Here is a 17861-nt window from a genome sequence, read left to right on the forward strand (position 1 = left end):
TATCGTGGTGTCCTCGCAAGGCGTGCAGAGGTGGATACAGCTGGAACAATGGTTTTTACTGGAGCTAATGTAACGCCACCAGCCACGGAGGGGCCTCCATTCAGATGGAAATGACCTCTCTGTGCCGCCGGGCAGACACACTGGCCCTCTGCTGACTTAAAAGTAAACAAGCAGCCGCCAACATTTGCTTTCTGGACCACTAGATAACCATTTATTTGGTTTGTGTGGGCCAGAGCTGGAGGCAGCTGCAATATATATATACACACATATATCTATATATGATGTAGTGATGTGACTCTGAAGCAAAACTAGCTGTGATGAGGTGAGCTGCAAGTGTCAAGAAATAATCCCTCCTTTTTTGCTGAGGATCCCTTTTTGACAAAAGCAAGCCCCCGCTCCCCCCCCCACACACACACACACACACACACATCCCTGCAGAGTGCACATCTCATTTAACTTCACCTCGTGTTTAGTGAAACAGGAGGCAGGAGTGACCTGGTTTCTGCCTGCCTCAACAGATTGGGACGGCAACAGTCGTGACATTTTCTTGTCTTCGAAGGAACGGTTTCCCACTGGTGTTACTTTATACACTTTATTAGAACGGAAGGCATTTATCGGTCATAGCCACTGAAATAAGCAACATAAAAGCCTGTTTTGTAAGATTTTTTTACGGGATACAGATGGCTTTTTGAGTTGTGGCCGTTTGGATTGGATGGTGGAGCCATAGGTGAGTCGCAGATTAGTGACCTTAACGTTAACCTCTTTGCGACAAATCTTAACAAGTAGCCCTCCAAGGCGTCCGTCGTCTTTTACAGTTGGGTTAAAACCCAAAATGAGCCCACAGCTTGGCTTTAAATCACATTAATCATGCCAACAAGACCCAAACCGGACGAATCAGAGATGGGGTTCGGCTCAACCGGCACTGTGAATGAGGAAATCTGTAAATATCAGCATTATTGGTTTGTTTCTTAGTCATTCTTTCACATCCTGTTTTGATCACAACTTGTGGCGAAAACATTTAAGGGTCATCGGAGCATAGCTACGTGGTGCTGAGTGCTAATTCCTGAAATCTGTTGGTTGTATTGTGATTTCTGACAGCCCGGAGTGGTCTTTATCTGGATCGTCTCTGCATTGTTAGAGCATATTTCTCATTAATTATATATTTTTTTGGTGTCTTTGAATTAGGCCTGGCGATATGACTAAAAAAATTAAGTTGCAATGTTTTTAAACCCTCCTGAAGTCACTGTTGATGCTGAATTCAACACAACAACCTAATGCAGACCGTGCTCCTCTGACCAATCCTCTGTGCTTAAATAAAAGAAATCATATGGACGAGACATCTGCTTTTTTAGTTAGGCTGACAGTGAAGGAAGTGTCTTTAAGCAGCTTTGTTTGTTTGTTTTGCCTCCACTTTGAGGACTGGATGCATTAATAGGGTCAATTTTGTTGAGATGTTAACATTCAGACTGTGTGCTTGTTTAGTAGGCCTGCAGTGGGCACAGTTTAGAGTAGCTTAGCTTTTAGTTTGTTGGGAAAAGCCCTGAACTTGTAGTGTTTTTTTTGTCCTTTTTTTTTCTCAGTGTTTCCTCTGTCTTCCTCCTTTGCTCCATTAAATCGTTGCCTGATGTACTTAATGCACCATTAACACGTTATAAGAAGGTAATTGTCTGTGTGAAACCCTGTAACCGCTCAGCGACACACAGCTGAGTGGATTAAATGAAACAGCGAGGGGAAAAGGTTTCCTGTTGATTATTAGCTTCGACTCTTCTGTAATTCAAGAACTCCAGAAAAAGTTGCTTTTGTTTGTTTATTTATTTTTGCGCAGCTTCGGATGAGTTACAATAAACAAAAGCAGAGAGCGTGCATGTGGGCGTGTGTGACGCAGTCGCTCATTAATTCGACTTGGTTATTGAGGTTATTGGCCCCGAATGTGCCCCGCCCCCTCAGGTATGACTGGAATTCCAATTGGCCGAGGAATGTGTGTTGAGCCAATGGGAGAGCTATGCTGCCCGGCCGGCCCGCTCTGTTTAGTCTAACACACTGAGCCGTTGTTTGGCCCACATCAGAAAGGACTGTGTGTCTGCGGCAGCAAGTTTGTGTCTGGGTCACATTTCAAAGACTCAGTTGTTTTTATTTTACTTCTTCTTTTTTTAATCTTTAGCTAGGTTGTTTGTGATTTTTGTGTCTCCCTGCTTTTGTTAATATCCTTAAAATGAGCTGAAACAGGATAATAGGACAGCTGACCATTCACAGCTCAAATATTACATTCAGTGCAGATCAGATTAGTTCACATAAACTAATAAATGCATATGCACTCCTACTGGTTTGACGAAACACTTAAAGCCTGGACTTAGACGCCTTCTGTCTGCCTTGGTGGGATTTCTGAATGGACCGTGGCGCCTTTGTGCCGCGAAGCGAGTCAGTAACAGAGCCGAAACGGTCGACGTGTGAAAAGGCAAGCTGGCTTTGAGGCTCAGTAATCTGATGAAGTGATGATGTATGGTCTGTGTGACCACCTGATTGTGGGATTAAACAACAACAAACAGATTGAGGGAAGATCGATGATGACGCACAGCAACTTTGTGTTTAGTTAAAAAAAAAAAAGTTAACCACACAGAGAATCACTAAACTGAGTTAATTCATTGTGTTTTGAAAACGATGTCTGTCGCACATTTAAAAGGTTGCGCTCCATGTCAACACAGCTGAGTTCTGCTCCATGCCTCTTTTGGTTCTGCGACGCTCACTTCATTTCTGAACGCTCACATCTTTGCAGAACGTAGCCGGCTCCATTGGTGATTTGTGAATGGTTACATAAATCAATAGGGTTGCATTCAGATATGACTACATACAGATGTGAACGGCCTCAATGTGCGTTGAAAACGTTTTCATTCAGAACACCTTCGGAGGTGGTCTGGGCTTCTTTTATCCGCATATATTTGGCAGTCTGAACACGCTTCGTCCTGAGCCTCACCGTAAGACCACCTACTGAACTGACATGACCCCACGCATACAGAAGGAGGATTACCTGGACGTCCCGGGGTAGAAAAAAAAAAAAAGTCTGCTTCAGCTACCAGCTCATTAAAGATAATTAAACAGCCGTCCTTGGGAATATCCTGAGGATACGTTTGTTTGTTTTGTCTTGAAAGTTATTATGAACCGTTTATCTCAATAAAAATTAGGAGCTTCTTTTTAGTTTGTTTGCTCTGGTTGTTTTTAGCGCCGACTGGACCCACTGTGGTCAGCGTATGTGCTGTGCCAACCCCAGGACAACACCGATGTGAGCAGCTGACGGCCGTCACTGTTTCACGGAGGTGGATTTTTACAGGTTAAGATCTTCAGTCTTTTTCTGTCACATTGAGCTTCGTGAAGTCACTAAGTATTGGATTATATTTCTTTCATGTTGCATCTCTTACGTAATTAAGCTTATCAAGAGATAACTCCACAAAAATGCAACTCAGACATCTTTGAACCGTGTTAACGACGGAATAATAATAAAGTTCAGACGTCTGGATGTATTGTAATTTTTACAGAAACATCAGCTGATGTGTTATTTGTTGCTCACTGACAGCTCACTGTGTGACCTGGCTGTGTGTGGATCTGCATACAGAGCACTAAATTCATATCTGATCGTTAAAAAATAAACATTTTAACACTCTGAATCCACATGCAAATACCTTTTTCAAGTTACTGCTGCCAAACGTGCTTTTACGAGCTACCGAATCATGAGGTCTACTTAGTTTATCTTTTTTTTTACACACAGTTTTTCTATTTTGGTTTCATTTTTGGTTTATTAAATAATAACACGGTGGGACCTGTTGTGTGTTTTACAACGCTCAAGGTTACATTTGAATAAATCTTAGAACCCAAAAGACGCAATCCTTTACATTATGTCCTGACATGTAAAACCCCAGAATCGAAACAGACTTTACTCTAACCGTGACGGTTTTACATAACTTACACAGGAATTAAACTAGACTTGTCGAATAGAAACCTTTTTCCTGGTTCAGACTTGCGTCGGTGGAATTACCTGGAATTACCTGCTTCACTGGAAAGCCCGTTGCAATTTCCCCATTCAGTAGGAAATCCTGCAGCACGAATTTCACCTTTAAAGAAGAAGGTGAAACTAAAACCTCCTCGGGACTAAAACAGCAGCTTTGCAACACCATCACGTGGATAGTGTCATGCAATAAGTAGTTTTAAAGTGTCTTCAAAAACTGGACAGAAAGTTTACAGCGGGTTGTTTCTGACAGCGTTACATGCTGTTATGGTACGTTACAAACAGTGGCGACACGGCCATGCTTATCGCTGAGATGTTTGTGCCGTAAGCTTTGTTTAGGTTTCCGTGCAAAAGTAATAAGTGCTTCAGCTTTTACAATCAGCTGTTTGGGTTCACACCTTGGTGATGGAGAGAAAGCCACTCATCAGCATGCCTATGTGTGTTTAGGTGTTGGTGTAGGGATGTTCTTAAGTAGGTGAGATATTTGCTCACATGCACACAGACAGCTGGACTGTTTCTGGAGTCGAGAGGAGAAGAAATAAAACTAGTACAAATCATCTTACTTAGTGAATGTTTACCCTGACAGTACAGTCCTTTGATTTCTATTATTAGGAAATTTCTCATGAAAGAAAATATAAGAAACAGGATTTTCAGTCTGAGTTAGATTAGGGGTTTTAGTTAGTTTATAGTTTCTGTTAGATAAAAAATAAATATGATACCACCGCAGACTGAGTCTGTTTCATATATTTATTTTATTTAAGCTTTGATCAGAATATAAAGAGATCACAGATTATTGGGATTATTACCAAAAGACCTGATAATAATCTGTGATTTATTATCCCTCTAGGAGTTGGTCAGGATCGCAGTTATTGAGGCAAATTCATCCAACCACAGCAAACTTTGCTCAGACTTGCAGTTTTGATAAAACACTGTAATTTCCACAAATTTGACGCATCATTTTAGCCCGCTGCCCGGTTTCGCTTTCATGAATCTGAGCCTGTGAGATAAAAAAAAACACGTTGATGCCAGAAGATCAAATGTTGCCGCTAAACTCTTCAGCTGACCCTGAAGAGGAACAAGCAGGGACAGAGAATGGATGGACGGATTTTTATTTTTTATTTTTTTAAAAGCACTCAAAGATATTAATTCAGAGATTAATACTGTGGAAACAGGTTTTCCACAGTATTAATACTGAGGAAACTGTTCTATGACTCAGTTCTGTTGTTTTTGTCGTTTTAAAGACAAAATAAAAGTGAAATTGTTTTCCCAGTGCCAGCCACTCCCAACTTAGACCGCAACTTTCTGAAAAAGATGCCTCGAAATCAAACGTTTTACTCCGCAACAATCACAAAAAAGGCTGCGAAATCCTGGAAGGACTGGTTTTGTGTTTGCATTTTTCTGAATCAGATAAACTATTTATATTTAAAACAACTAAAGTTGACCCACAATAAACCCGTAAAACAATAAAAACAAACACACACAAGTAGCCCAAAGCATTAAAAAGAATTCAAACAAAAAGAGACGTTAAAACATAAAAATCTAAAACTAGTTTGCCCACAGGGTGTTGTTTCGTCTTTGACAGAAGTCTCACACTTTTAAAATTGTTGTGTTGCAAACATGTTGTTGCTTTCAATAATTAGAGCCAAATCTCAGGCCTTCTGTGGGGATTGTCCTCTTCTGGTGCCTCTTTAAGAGAGGCCATAAATGCCAAAAAATAAAATGACTGGGAGGAAATTGGTGGCCGGCTGAGCTGCTTTCTCTGTCTTTACCAGCCGTGACCTTGGCTGAATGAAGAATTTCCTGAGACACATTGAAAGGGCCTGACACACACACACACACACACACAGAGCGCCACTGAAGAGCTGGTCAAGAGGCGGAAAAAATAAGGAGTGAATAGATGTATTTTAGGTTGTCGTCCGTCTCTAGAGAGAGATTGGAGGATTAGAGGTGTGGATAGCTCAGCAGGACAGACGGCAGAGACTTCCTGTTTGGTTTCCGTGGAAGAAGAGTCAGAGATCAGACACATGATTCTTTTCATCTCTGTGCATTTCGCTGCGTCTGATGAGAAGATGAGGTCTCGGTGAGGAATGTGTGAGTCAGATGGAAGAGGAATGAAAGGCTTGACGAGGAAGAGGGAAGGATATCCTGCAGCCATTCTCCACGGGTTAATCACAGGAAATACACCCGGCTATCCCAGACACATGTTCGCCACCTCAGTCACCACATCCTAAACCACCGACTCCCTGACGCATTTCTTTGGATGGCTTATAGGGCAAAAAAAAAGAAGAAGAAGAAGAAAGAAAAAAAAAACGTGCCGGATTTTTGATTGGAAATCAAGATTAGGTTTATGTGATCCACTCAGCGAAAGCTGAGATAATACCAGCAGTGTTCATCCTGTGATTTTAGTAATTATAGCCTCATCCTTATTTAGTCAGCAGAAAGTGTTTTTAGTGTTTTCACTAACACAATCAGTAAATTCACTATTGATTATTCTGCAATTTACCTAAATGTTTTAGAGTCTGAAAAAATGTCTAATAGGTTTTAATTATAAGTCTGTAATATTTAAAAGACATGATATTGTGCTTGCTGTAGCAATAGGCATGCTGATTATTATTATTACTAATAATATTTTCTCATTTGGACCTAAATTGTGGTTTCGTACACAAATTTCATTAAGTTGCACCAGTAAATAGTAACCAGTGTAAAAGGTTTGATAACCAGTGTTCAGGTATTGAGGTATTGAGGTTTCACGGTTCGGTTACAAAAGAAAAATGTGTTTTTGGACCGTAGTGGACCACGTCACTGTACTTACCACCTTAAGTTAGTGATGTGGCCATTCGTAGTCTTTATAACTGCGTTTATTGACTCTATTTAGGTGATCCACAGGTATCCATACATAAACCTACTTTTATTGGTTGAGCAAAATGAATTGATACCTCCCGCGCTTTTAAAACTGCTTTAGTCTAGCTTAAATCGAGGCTGTTTAGCTGTCACTATTATCTGCTGCAACCGTGTGCAGCGCGGAGTAGACCAGTCCGATGTGTGAGTTATAGCTCCCATAACTACTTCTTCTGAATGTTTGCTTCAAACTCTGCTTTGAAAGTTAAACCAAAAACCCAAAACATAGACCTCAAATTATTGAGTCCTTCGTTGTTTATGATGAAATGTAAATGTAAGTGACGTGACCCTGCAGCTGCGAAAACAAACACGTAGATCCTTAACGGAGTTCTCGAGTGGGGCTAAGATTTCTTATAACCCTCTGGGAAGCCGTTTTGGTCTGAAGGCAACAATAAAGTTTGGATTTGTAGATGATTTGCAGCTCTAGAAATCTGAAATATGAAAAACTTAATTTCAGATTTTCCAATTAATCCCTGAAACCACCCAGGCTTTCTTTAATGCGTCAGCTAAATGCGTTATTTGAGAAAACAATAGTTTTTGTTTTTTTAAGCTATCCCTCAAATAATTTAAATATGATCGAGTTATTGCTGTTTTATTGTTTTTATTATTGGAGTTTGTGCTTCAGTAAGTCTCTAAGTTTTCTGATAATCAGCGTTTAAAATAAACAACCATATATTTGTGTAAATCTTTGGACATCTTTGCCTTTTTGAGAACACACACATACTTAGTCATGAAACTATGAATATAACCTCAAAATTTTAACTAAATACTTACTAAATTTGAGGTACCTATTCAGTCGTGATTTAAATATTGCAGATTGTTGGTTTGATTTATAAAAACGTTCAACTCTGGCCCTCTTAAAGTACCGTCCTCTCATCGTTTCAACTAAAGTATTAACAGAAATAGAAAAGGCTGAACTAATTCTCTGGATTGTTTCAGTTTTTAAAAGGAATCTAATGATCAGAAGAATCCCGTGGCCAAGTATAAATGCGACGGTACATACTCAGAAACTGACACAGAACCTGAAGAGTAAATATTGCTCAGGCTAATTATATTTTGCAGCGTGTTTGCGGAGTAAAAGGTGGCGTGAACCAAAACATCAAACCCTGTAATACAGAGGTGAGCTGTTTCTGAAATTAGCTGAGGTTCAGATGTGTTTTTATTGTTTGTCTTGTACATAAAAAGACTTCCTGTGCATTTACAGTTTCACGGGTTCTTCGATCTCTGCGCACAAAGAGATGATTTTGCAGAACATGTTATGCCACCTTGCTGTGTGTGTGCGTGTGTGTGTGATTATCTCGATGGTTTTTCTGCTCATTGCGATTCTCTGGCATTCATTTATTATCCAAACCCGCATTCTTCCTCCTCAGAGACTTTTTATGCACCAGAATTCATTAAAGCAGCCTACACTCTGCGATTAGCTACGTGTTTATGCATGTGGCATTTTGTTCATACTTTTTTCTTTTTCTTTTTGTATGTGTGTGTCTTTTGCAGTATTATGTGCCAAGAACCTCGCAAAGAAAGACTTCTTTCGTAAGTGCTTCTACTTCGGTGTTTTTATGCGCATTATTATTTGTATAGAGCGACTTGTTTTAGTGTTGTCTGAGGCATTTACAGACACAAAGTGGCATTAACGTTGTTGGTTTGAAGCAGTATATTAAGTTTCTGTTCAAACCGTGCGCATTCAGGCCTACCGGATCCATTCGCCAAGGTGGTGGTGGACGGATCGGGTCAGTGCCACTCCACCGACACAGTCAAGAGCACATTGGACCCCAAGTGGAATCAGCACTATGACCTGTGAGTCTCACACTAAAATGTCACAATACAGGAAATAAATTAACACCAAAAAATAATATATTATTTCTTCTTTGCAGCTGATTTTATTTGCGATTAACCTGCTGGGTGACATTCATACCGCTCACCCTGATTTTCTAGCCTTTCAAAAGAACAACGAAAAGCAAAATATAAGAATATCTCATTTGTTTTTCAGCTACATCGGAAAGACGGACTCAATCACCATCAGCATATGGAACCACAAGAAGATCCATAAACGACAGGGGGCAGGGTTCCTGGGTTGCATACGGCTGCTTTCCAACGCCATCAGCAGGCTAAAAGACACAGGATGTAAGCTTCATTTTCAACCCTCGTTTTAAAATACAAAAACCTGCACGTCGCTCTTCATTTAACAGTTGTTTTAAACAAATATCTGTTTGTTTTCTCCTCCAGACCAGCGCCTAGATCTGTGTAAGCTGAACTCCTCTGACAGCGACACAGTCAGGGGGCAGATTGTAGGTAAGGATGGACATGGAACTGGGCTGCAACTATCAGATAATTTAGTAATCAAGCATAATTATGTGATTAATTAAGTGATAGAAGGTACGTGTGCTGTTACAGAAGTTTGGTTTTTTTTACCACAAACTTACTGATGGGTATGTAGAGCTGAATGAGAGCATTAGCTAAAACATCTCGTTCTTCGACAATCCAAAACTTTATTTGTGTTCTGGGAATGGTTTTTTTTTTTGACACGGAAACAGTTTGAAGGAAAGCGAGTTCCTCATCATAGCTGAGATGCTTTAAGTCCTCAAAGAAGTCCGACAATTTGCGATTCCCTTTACGAGAACGTGTCACTGTCGGTAAAATGAGACTTAAATTTATTCAAGAGCAAGTTCAAAAAGATGATGTTTTTCTGGCTCTTAATTCCAGTTGGATAATTTATGATGCAGCGTCCATTCGATGATCTCACTGTAAACACTGATTGTGTTTGGATGGACTTCACGTCTTTGCAGAGTTGTCGTTGTGGCACTGTTGCGTTAAGCTGAATTGGAGTGTTTCTGCTTGTGTTTTTGATATAGTTTCAAGCTTTTGGCCTTTTTCTCTGAGTTTCTCCTTGTTATTTTCTTGCATTAGTACGATGTTCAACAGTAAAAGTTGTTCATGTGAAACACAGTGACCACCACAAACACAGTATTTTTTTTTTGATTAATATTTAATATAAAATTGGTTCCTTCTTTTCTTGTGTGGGTTCAGTTTTGCCCTCCTCTTCTGTCACTCTCTGCTCCTTGACCTTCACCTCCTTCTCGTTTCCAGTAAGTCTACAGACGCGAGATCGGATCGGCAGTGGTGGCCCTGTTGTGGACTGCAGAGGACTGTTGGAAAATGATGCGTGAGTGGTTTGGCAGATAATGTTAGGCTCAAAGTTTCGTTTTAAATGCATGCTGGGTTTTATTACCAGTTTGATCATGATTTATTTAATACTGCTCCTCTAATGAAAAAAAGGTTATTTTAAAAAAAGGACCTGTATTTTGATTTTACAGATTAAAGTTGACTCTTTTTTTTTTTTTTCTCTCGTTGTAATATAGGCCTGTTTTTGAGGGGTGTTTCAGTGAGGAGCCGCTGCCGTACTCTGACTCCACCGGGGCCGCGGGGGGCGGGAACTGCCGGCTGGACTCCCCGGGTCAGGAGAGCCGTCTTCAGTCACAGCGAATCAGAGGGCAGGACTCCAGAGGTCACGGCCACACCCCTCAGAACAGACCTCACGGGCATCAGCCGCCTGACCTGCCGGAGGGATACGGTCAGTAGCTTTTAACTGAACCAATCCAAAACGAAGATGACCAGTTTTTTTATTGTTAATTCGAATATTATTTATCAAAACAGAGCAGCGAACAACCGTTCAGGGCCAGGTATACTTCCTTCACACACAGACAGGCGTCAGCACCTGGCACGACCCTCGGATACCTCGGTAAGACGACACAGTACTTCCTCTCTCAGTTCTGGTTCAACTGAATAGAGATGAGAGAAAAATAGGTTTGTTGCTGCACTTAAAGACAACATTAAGAAGAATAGCAAAAAAAAGCTTTGCCATGCTGAGGCTGTTTAAGCTTAAATCGGTTGAAAAATGTACAGAGCAGTCTCTCTTTCCCATGTTGGCATCACCTAAAAACAGTGAACAAAAAATAAATCATCAGTTGCCGATAATTGTTTCCTATTTCTGGTGCAGGGACCTGGCCAGTGTGAGCTGTGAGGAACTAGGTCCGTTACCGGTGGGCTGGGAGGTCCGGAGCACCGTGTCCGGACGCATCTACTTCGTGGACCACAACAACAGAACCACGCAGTTCACAGATCCACGTCTGCACACCCTTATCAGGTCTTAAAATGCGCTTATTTGTCTTAAACGGAAGGCTCAGTCCTCCCATGTGCTGGAGAAGTAGCTTTAGGATTATTTGCTTGTTAATCTAATCTGCTGTAAAACAAGAGAAAACAGTCTGAACCATGAATGTGACCTACTAACACTCATCAGCTCTGTTAACACCTTGGGGTGGTGTGATTCACAGAAATATGGTCGTCTGGGAGGTTTAGCTGTGTGGGGAGAATTCAGACTTTATCCCCCCTCCTGCTTTTCTTCCACCTCATCATGTTTCCTCTTGTCTGCTCCCTTCCTCTACTTCTTCTTCACCTTCCAGCCAAGAATCCCAAGTGAAGGAAACCTCCCAGGCCCCTCAGATGGATGTGGGGGTTGACGAAGGGGGAGTCGGAGGAGTGAGCGGCGGCGGAGGAGGAGGAGGAGGAGGAGGAGGAGGAGACGGAGACGTGGCGGTACGCTACGAGAGAGACTTGGTGCACAAGCTGAAGCTGCTCCGCCACGAACTGTCGCTGCAGCAGCCCCAAGCCGGCCACTGTCGCATAGAGGTGTCCCGCGAGGAGATCTTTGAGGTGAGGGGGGGGGGCTGAAGAGAAGAAGCCTTACAGGTGGAGGGACGGCGTCTTAATGAGCCACGCCTCAGCTTTTACATCCCTAACTGTCAGACTCACTGTCAGACATGTAAAACAGTAATCTGTTAAACAACGGATTTGAGAAAAATATTTAAAAATAAATAAAAGAAAGGGGTTTTTTTTGGATTCTTTTAAGGAACGTTAGGCTTTTAATACTATGTATGCAGTTGACGCGTTTTATTTCTGTGTTTATAGGAGTCGTATCGACAGATAATGAAGATGAGGCCCAAAGACCTAAAGAAACGACTCATGGTGAAGTTCAGAGGAGAGGAGGGTCTGGATTATGGAGGGGTGGCCAGGTGAGTTGTTTTCAAACACCCCATCAGTTCATATCGTCAATTTCTGCCAACAAACGTCTTCAAGCAGAAGACGTCCATCTTGGTGTCATATTTTACAGAAAGGAACCCTTACAGGTGAAGCTAAAACAACTAGCATAGGTGTGATTGAAATGTGAAGAAGAAGTGAACTCATGACAAATATTTTTTTAGTTTTTTAATTTAGATATTTTACAGCACATGCAAAGTTTCTACAGCAGAGCAATAATAATAAAACATAAACCGTTCTTTTTCAACTATTTTCTATTTGTGTTGTGTGTTAAATGACTGCTACTGCAAGTTTTTTTTGTAACAGTGATTAAATAAATATCTTAATTGGACATTTTCTCCATATTTTCAGTGTAAAACACTCATCGTGAGTCTTGGGGGCGATTGCACCTACAGTAACTTTCTTTAGGTTATATTAAATGGTTTGTATTTTATTTTTTATTTGTCCTTAGGGAGTGGTTGTACCTTCTGTGCCATGAAATGTTGAACCCTTACTACGGCCTGTTCCAGTACTCCACAGACAACATCTACACACTACAGATCAACCCCGACTCTTCCATCAATCCTGTGAGGTTTTAAACTCGTTAGGGCACGTTTTATGGTGGGAGTAATAATCCGGGCTGGCTGACTCAGTCTCTAACCCTTTCCCCTTAAGGACCACCTGTCGTATTTCCACTTTGTGGGTCGGGTCATGGGCCTGGCGGTCTTCCACAGTCACTACATCAACGGCAGCTTCACGCTGCCCTTCTACAAGCAGCTGCTCGGCAAACCCATCCAGCTCAACGACCTGGAGACCACCGACCCCGAGCTGCACAAGAGCCTCATCTGGATACTGTGAGGCAACACGCACACACACACACGGATCAGCTCAGTCTGAGCGTGTGCTCGGTTCAGCTTTGCTTACTTTACTGTTCTTTGTGTAGAGAAAACGACATCACTTCAGTCCTGGATCACACGTTTTGCGTGGAGCACAACGCCTTTGGGAAGTTCTCACAACACGAACTGAAGCCTAACGGCAGAAATATCCCCGTCGCGGAGGAGAACAAGAAGGAATATGTCAGGTATGAACAGCTGTCCTCCACTGTTTTGGTAGCTGTTGAACACTTTCCCAGATAAAACTGTCAGTTCTCTATAGTTTATTTATGTTACGATGTGTTGCAGACTCTATGTGAACTGGAGGTTCATGCGTGGAATTGAAGCCCAGTTTCTGGCTCTACAGAAAGGCTTCAGTGAGCTGATCCCGCAGCACCTCCTCAAACCGTTTGACCACAAAGAACTTGAGGTAAATGTCTCCTTTTCAGACAATTAATCAATGGTTGAGGCAAAAAAAAAGCTGACATACAGTGGACTGAAAAGGTTTCACCCCCTTGTTGCCTTACAAGCTGGAATTTAAATAGATTATATTATGATTATGAAGATAAATGAGGAAATAAGCTTGTTTTTAATCATTGTAAAAAATGTAAAACTGAAACGTTGTCCATTTGCTTTAAAACTCCAACATTACCTTCAGAAGTCACATAATTAGTTAAATAAGATCCACCTGTGGGCAATCAGGGGTCAGACGATCAACAACAGTTCAACACCTCTAACTAGTCAGGGCTAAGCAAGAGACATCACGAAGACCAAGAACTTCTGCACACAGGTCAGAGACAACATGGTAGAGAAGTTCAGATCAGCTGCTAATTTTTATCTATTCTCACTCCCCTTATCCGTTATAGCGCTTAAACTCTGTTTCCACAGCTATACCATTAAATGTATAGTTTTAAGTCTTTTATAGCTTTATTGTAAATGTATAGTTTAAAGTCTTCTCACAGCTTCTGTTAAATGTATATCATGTCTGACCGGCGAATTCTGCACAAGAATTCCTGTGGACCTGAACCTTGTGTGAAAGCACAGATGGCAAATAAAGACTGAAACTGGTCAGAGTTAAAGGAAAGATGGATACCAACGGTGGCTCTATGAAGAATTGACTCTGGAGGGTGGAGTATACATTATGCACGCACCACCGTTCAGTTTTATATTTTTGGTAATTTTTAAAAAAGGGTTATTTTCCCATTTAACGTAAGTAATCTGAAATATTTTTAAAATACTTTCTACCTTTAATCAAGTAAAAAATCTGACTAAATTCCAGGTTATTAGGCAACAAAATAGAAAAATGACCCAATACTTTTGCAAACCACGGTGAATGCCTAATTTGTAAAGAGTTAAGCTATGATTCCTCCATTGTTGTCAGTGACCTTTCTACGTGTTATTAGGAAGTTTTAATTCTTCATGTTTGTGTCGGTGCAGCTTTACATCCTAATTTTCCCTCTTTTATCCCCAAATCCCTCCTCCCATCTGAATCTCTCCAGCTGATAATCGGCGGGCTTGGTAAGATCGACCTTGCAGACTGGAAGGCCAACACCCGTCTGAAACACTGCACGAGTGAAAGCAACGTGGTTCGGTGGTTCTGGCAGGCCGTGGAGGACTTCAGCGAGGAGAGGAGAGGGCGCCTCCTGCAGTTCGTCACGGGCTCCACCAGGGTCCCCCTACAGGGGTTCAAAGCGCTGCAGGGTGGGTCATGCACTGACTCAGAGTCCACGCACAGATTAAACAGAAACCTGACTCCGTGCTTCGTTAATGAGAACATTGGTTTCATCCTATGTTCATGGTACAGCTGAGAATCTGGAAATGATAGAAAATTACCTGCAAAGTTCAAAAATAGAGACTTAAAGAGGCGAACATATACTGTAGCTATCAAAAATTATTTACATGCGAACATCCAGAATCAACAGATAATTCAGATTATTCTCATGTGACTAAATGTCCTCCGAATGTTCACCTGAACTCAGAGTTGGTCGTAATCTCTTTAATTTTTTTTTTTCTATCCATATTTATGTTTTTGTTTATGTTTGAAAAAGTTGGCCAAATATAAAAAAGCAAAACAATATGAAGCCATAATATTTTATGTCCAGGTTCTTTGCACCAGGAATTAATATATTCTTACACTGTAAGTCAGGAACAGATGAGGAGATTGTGTACATGCTGTTCAGCTGTGTTAAAGAACAGCATTACAGCTTCAAACATTTTGGAGTGTGGATCGGCATAAGGTCGCTGTTAAAATTGGGTTGCCACATGAAAAACCAAAATGACTACTGCCATATATAAGCGATAAGTTTTCTCAAATGACTGTGGTGGCCAAGGCCCCTCTGGCTCCACCGTAGCGCCTGACGCTGGATAAAATTGCTCCCTCTGATAGCCAGGATACATCACTCTGCCCCGCTCAGACAGCGAGCTATCGCTACAATAAGATTAATATATTCTCCCTCCAAATCTTTATCTGCAAAGATGTAATGTAAGACTTCATCCCCTGTAAAAAAAACTTCTTTAAACTTAGTTTCCGTCGATCCGAAACACACGAACATGTAGCTAAACAGACGCCGCAGGAGCCTGTTTGAGTGTCTCTCGATTCTTTAGTTCTTGGAATCAAACAATATTCAGTTCAATCCAATTCAAAAATACTTTATTAATCCCATCATTTAACATTAAATGATGAATACTTTTGTGCCCTGTTTAATTCCAGTCGAAAAAAACCACTCGTCTCAAAAACTAAAAACACTATTCAAAACCTTCAGTGACGGGGAATTCATTTAGAGCTTTTTCTGTTCAATGATTGATGCGTAATCGGTTCCCCAAAGTAGAGCAGTGATAACTAGAATGTATGTGTGTAAGGCTCTACAGGTTCTGCAGGACCAAGGCTCTTCACCATCCATCTGATAGACGCCAACACGGACAACCTGCCCAAGGCTCACACATGGTGAGGACATACACACACGCCGCTTTGTCTTATACTATCTATGAAGGGGGCGTGGCTAACACTGCTTTCTTGTCTCCAGTTTTAACAGGATAGACATCCCTCCCTACGAGTCTTATGAGAAACTTTACGAGAAACTGCTGACGGCTGTGGAGGAGACCTGCGGCTTCGCCGTGGAGTGACGAGTCCCCCGTCGAGTCAACACACGCACGCACAGTTACACTTGCTTGCACTCGCACACGACTGTTTGACATTTTTACAGACAAACGCGCACACACGCACACAAACGGAGTACACATGGAGTATGCAGTGCAGCCAAGCGTCACACGGACATACGGTCTCTTCGCCACCTCCTCGCCACCGAACTGTTGGAGGTTAACGGAGGAAGCACAGCAGGAGGAGGAGGTGGAAAGAAAAGAAGTATTTTAAAAACTTTTTTCAAACGTTTTGAAGAAGCATTTTTATCCTTCAGTTTTAACTAGCTATGATGTCATCCTGAAGAATGTCGAACCGGACTCCAGGGGAGCTCGGACCTCTGGGCGGCATTGGCCAATCACGTAGGAGCCCGCGAACCGAGGCAGGTCACTCTTCCCTCTGACAAGCCGATTGATCGACCTGTGTTCATGCTTCACGGTTAACCACTGTCATGCGTGTCTGCGTGCATGTGGGAGGGTGAGAATGTGTGTGTGAGTACGCATGTTTGTGTGTGTCAGGCATGGCACTCAGATATACTGTAAAAAAAAACAAAAAACAAAAAAACGTTAAAATGAGCCTCTGTTTGTTTTTGTCTCTTACGTTTATACCTGCGACCACTCGGCTCCACTCTGATGTTATTATTTATTACTAAGTGATTACTGACCAAGCTGCTATTCGCTCTGCAGTGAGCCATCACTAATCTCTTAATCTACCAGAGCTAAAGGGTCAATTCTCATGCAATGCAAGTAATCCACAAAGTGGGTTTTTATTGAATTTTGTTACTTTTAACATTCGTGTTACAGTCGGTGTGTTTCCGAAATGCCGGGTTACATTAATTGAAGTGTAAAGGAAACTTTTTTTTTCCCCCAGCTCTATTTTGAAGTTACAAAGATTTTTAAAATAAAAAAAAGCCTCAAGATGAAAAGAAGAAGCCAGCATTAGGAATTCATCTGTGACTCGTATATTAAAATCTCTTAAGCCTTTCATACTTGTTGCATCAAATTGCCATCTTTTTATTCATGGTGTGTCTTTTTTTTTTTTTTTTTGCCCTCACTATAGCCTGAATGTTAGAAAAAGTAGTCATCATCCCTAAGACCACCATGAATGAATCTCTTCAGTCGTTGAAGCTCCATAGAAGAGAATGAAATCAAACTTTGATGAGCAAGAAACAGAAAAAAAAGGTGCAGATTGAAGACTGTTAAGCAGTATTATTTCAATCTGCGTTTTCTATGGTCTAATTTCACTGTGTAATGGATGCAAATGTATTGTAACTTACAATGTACTAAACATTTATGAGAAAATACAATGTAAATAAGATTATATTAATAGAAATTAAATTGAAAATAAACTCCTTGTATTGCGTGTATTGTCTCTCTGTTAATAACTCTTTCAGTCATTTGACAAATGAATGTTTAGTGTAATTAAAAATAGTAAAAAAAAGTCACAATTTAGCTGTGGACCGAAAGGATTAATATTATTAAAACAGCATTCCAGCAGAAATAAATAATAGGCAAATGTCTTCTCATATTACATAAATGTTATTTTATCTTTTTTACGTAGTTGTTAGTGACAATTTGTTAGGTTCTTGTAAAAGGTCCAAGTACCTTTTGAAAGTTATTAAATACTGTACATATGTTTTAAAGGGAAAATACATTCTTGTATTTAAACTGAGAGAGTATTAAAAAGTTTTAACAACACAAATAAAGATAAAAAAGGAAGCTTTTCATTGTTGTTTGTATCTTAAGTACTTAAGATTAAATTACCCTAAAGTTACAACAATAGTTTCCTAGCAGCAGGCTATATCTCATCTTGTATAATACTGTGCATTTTAGTATTTTACAAATCCATGTTTTTTATCATACGTGACCTCAAAAATAAATAATAA

General features: G+C 40.8%; 1 protein-coding gene across 2 annotated transcripts in view; it reads left to right on the forward strand.

The window, feature by feature from the left end:
- The window catches only part of smurf1 (SMAD specific E3 ubiquitin protein ligase 1), an 18224-nt gene extending 886 nt beyond the window's left edge, over window positions 1-17338 (forward strand). Inside the window, exons 2-18 of one of the 2 annotated variants that reach the window (XM_017416788.3) lie at window positions 8390-8428; window positions 8584-8692; window positions 8886-9019; window positions 9122-9187; window positions 9983-10058; window positions 10255-10466; window positions 10550-10634; window positions 10893-11039; window positions 11356-11605; window positions 11861-11964; window positions 12441-12555; window positions 12644-12822; window positions 12912-13049; window positions 13150-13270; window positions 14340-14541; window positions 15700-15784; window positions 15864-17338. In XM_017416788.3, the coding sequence (XP_017272277.1) occupies window positions 8390-8428; window positions 8584-8692; window positions 8886-9019; window positions 9122-9187; window positions 9983-10058; window positions 10255-10466; window positions 10550-10634; window positions 10893-11039; window positions 11356-11605; window positions 11861-11964; window positions 12441-12555; window positions 12644-12822; window positions 12912-13049; window positions 13150-13270; window positions 14340-14541; window positions 15700-15784; window positions 15864-15963 (2162 nt within the window). In that variant the 3' untranslated portion in view covers window positions 15964-17338. The remainder of the gene's footprint in view (window positions 1-8389; window positions 8429-8583; window positions 8693-8885; window positions 9020-9121; window positions 9188-9982; window positions 10059-10254; window positions 10467-10549; window positions 10635-10892; window positions 11040-11355; window positions 11606-11860; window positions 11965-12440; window positions 12556-12643; window positions 12823-12911; window positions 13050-13149; window positions 13271-14339; window positions 14542-15699; window positions 15785-15863) is intronic. The other variant, XM_017416789.3, reaches the window with a different exon arrangement.
- Window positions 17339-17861: the final 523 nt, after the last annotated feature.

Source organism: Kryptolebias marmoratus, linkage group LG12 (genome assembly GCF_001649575.2).
Source record: "Kryptolebias marmoratus isolate JLee-2015 linkage group LG12, ASM164957v2, whole genome shotgun sequence".
NCBI lineage: Eukaryota > Metazoa > Chordata > Actinopteri > Cyprinodontiformes > Rivulidae > Kryptolebias > Kryptolebias marmoratus.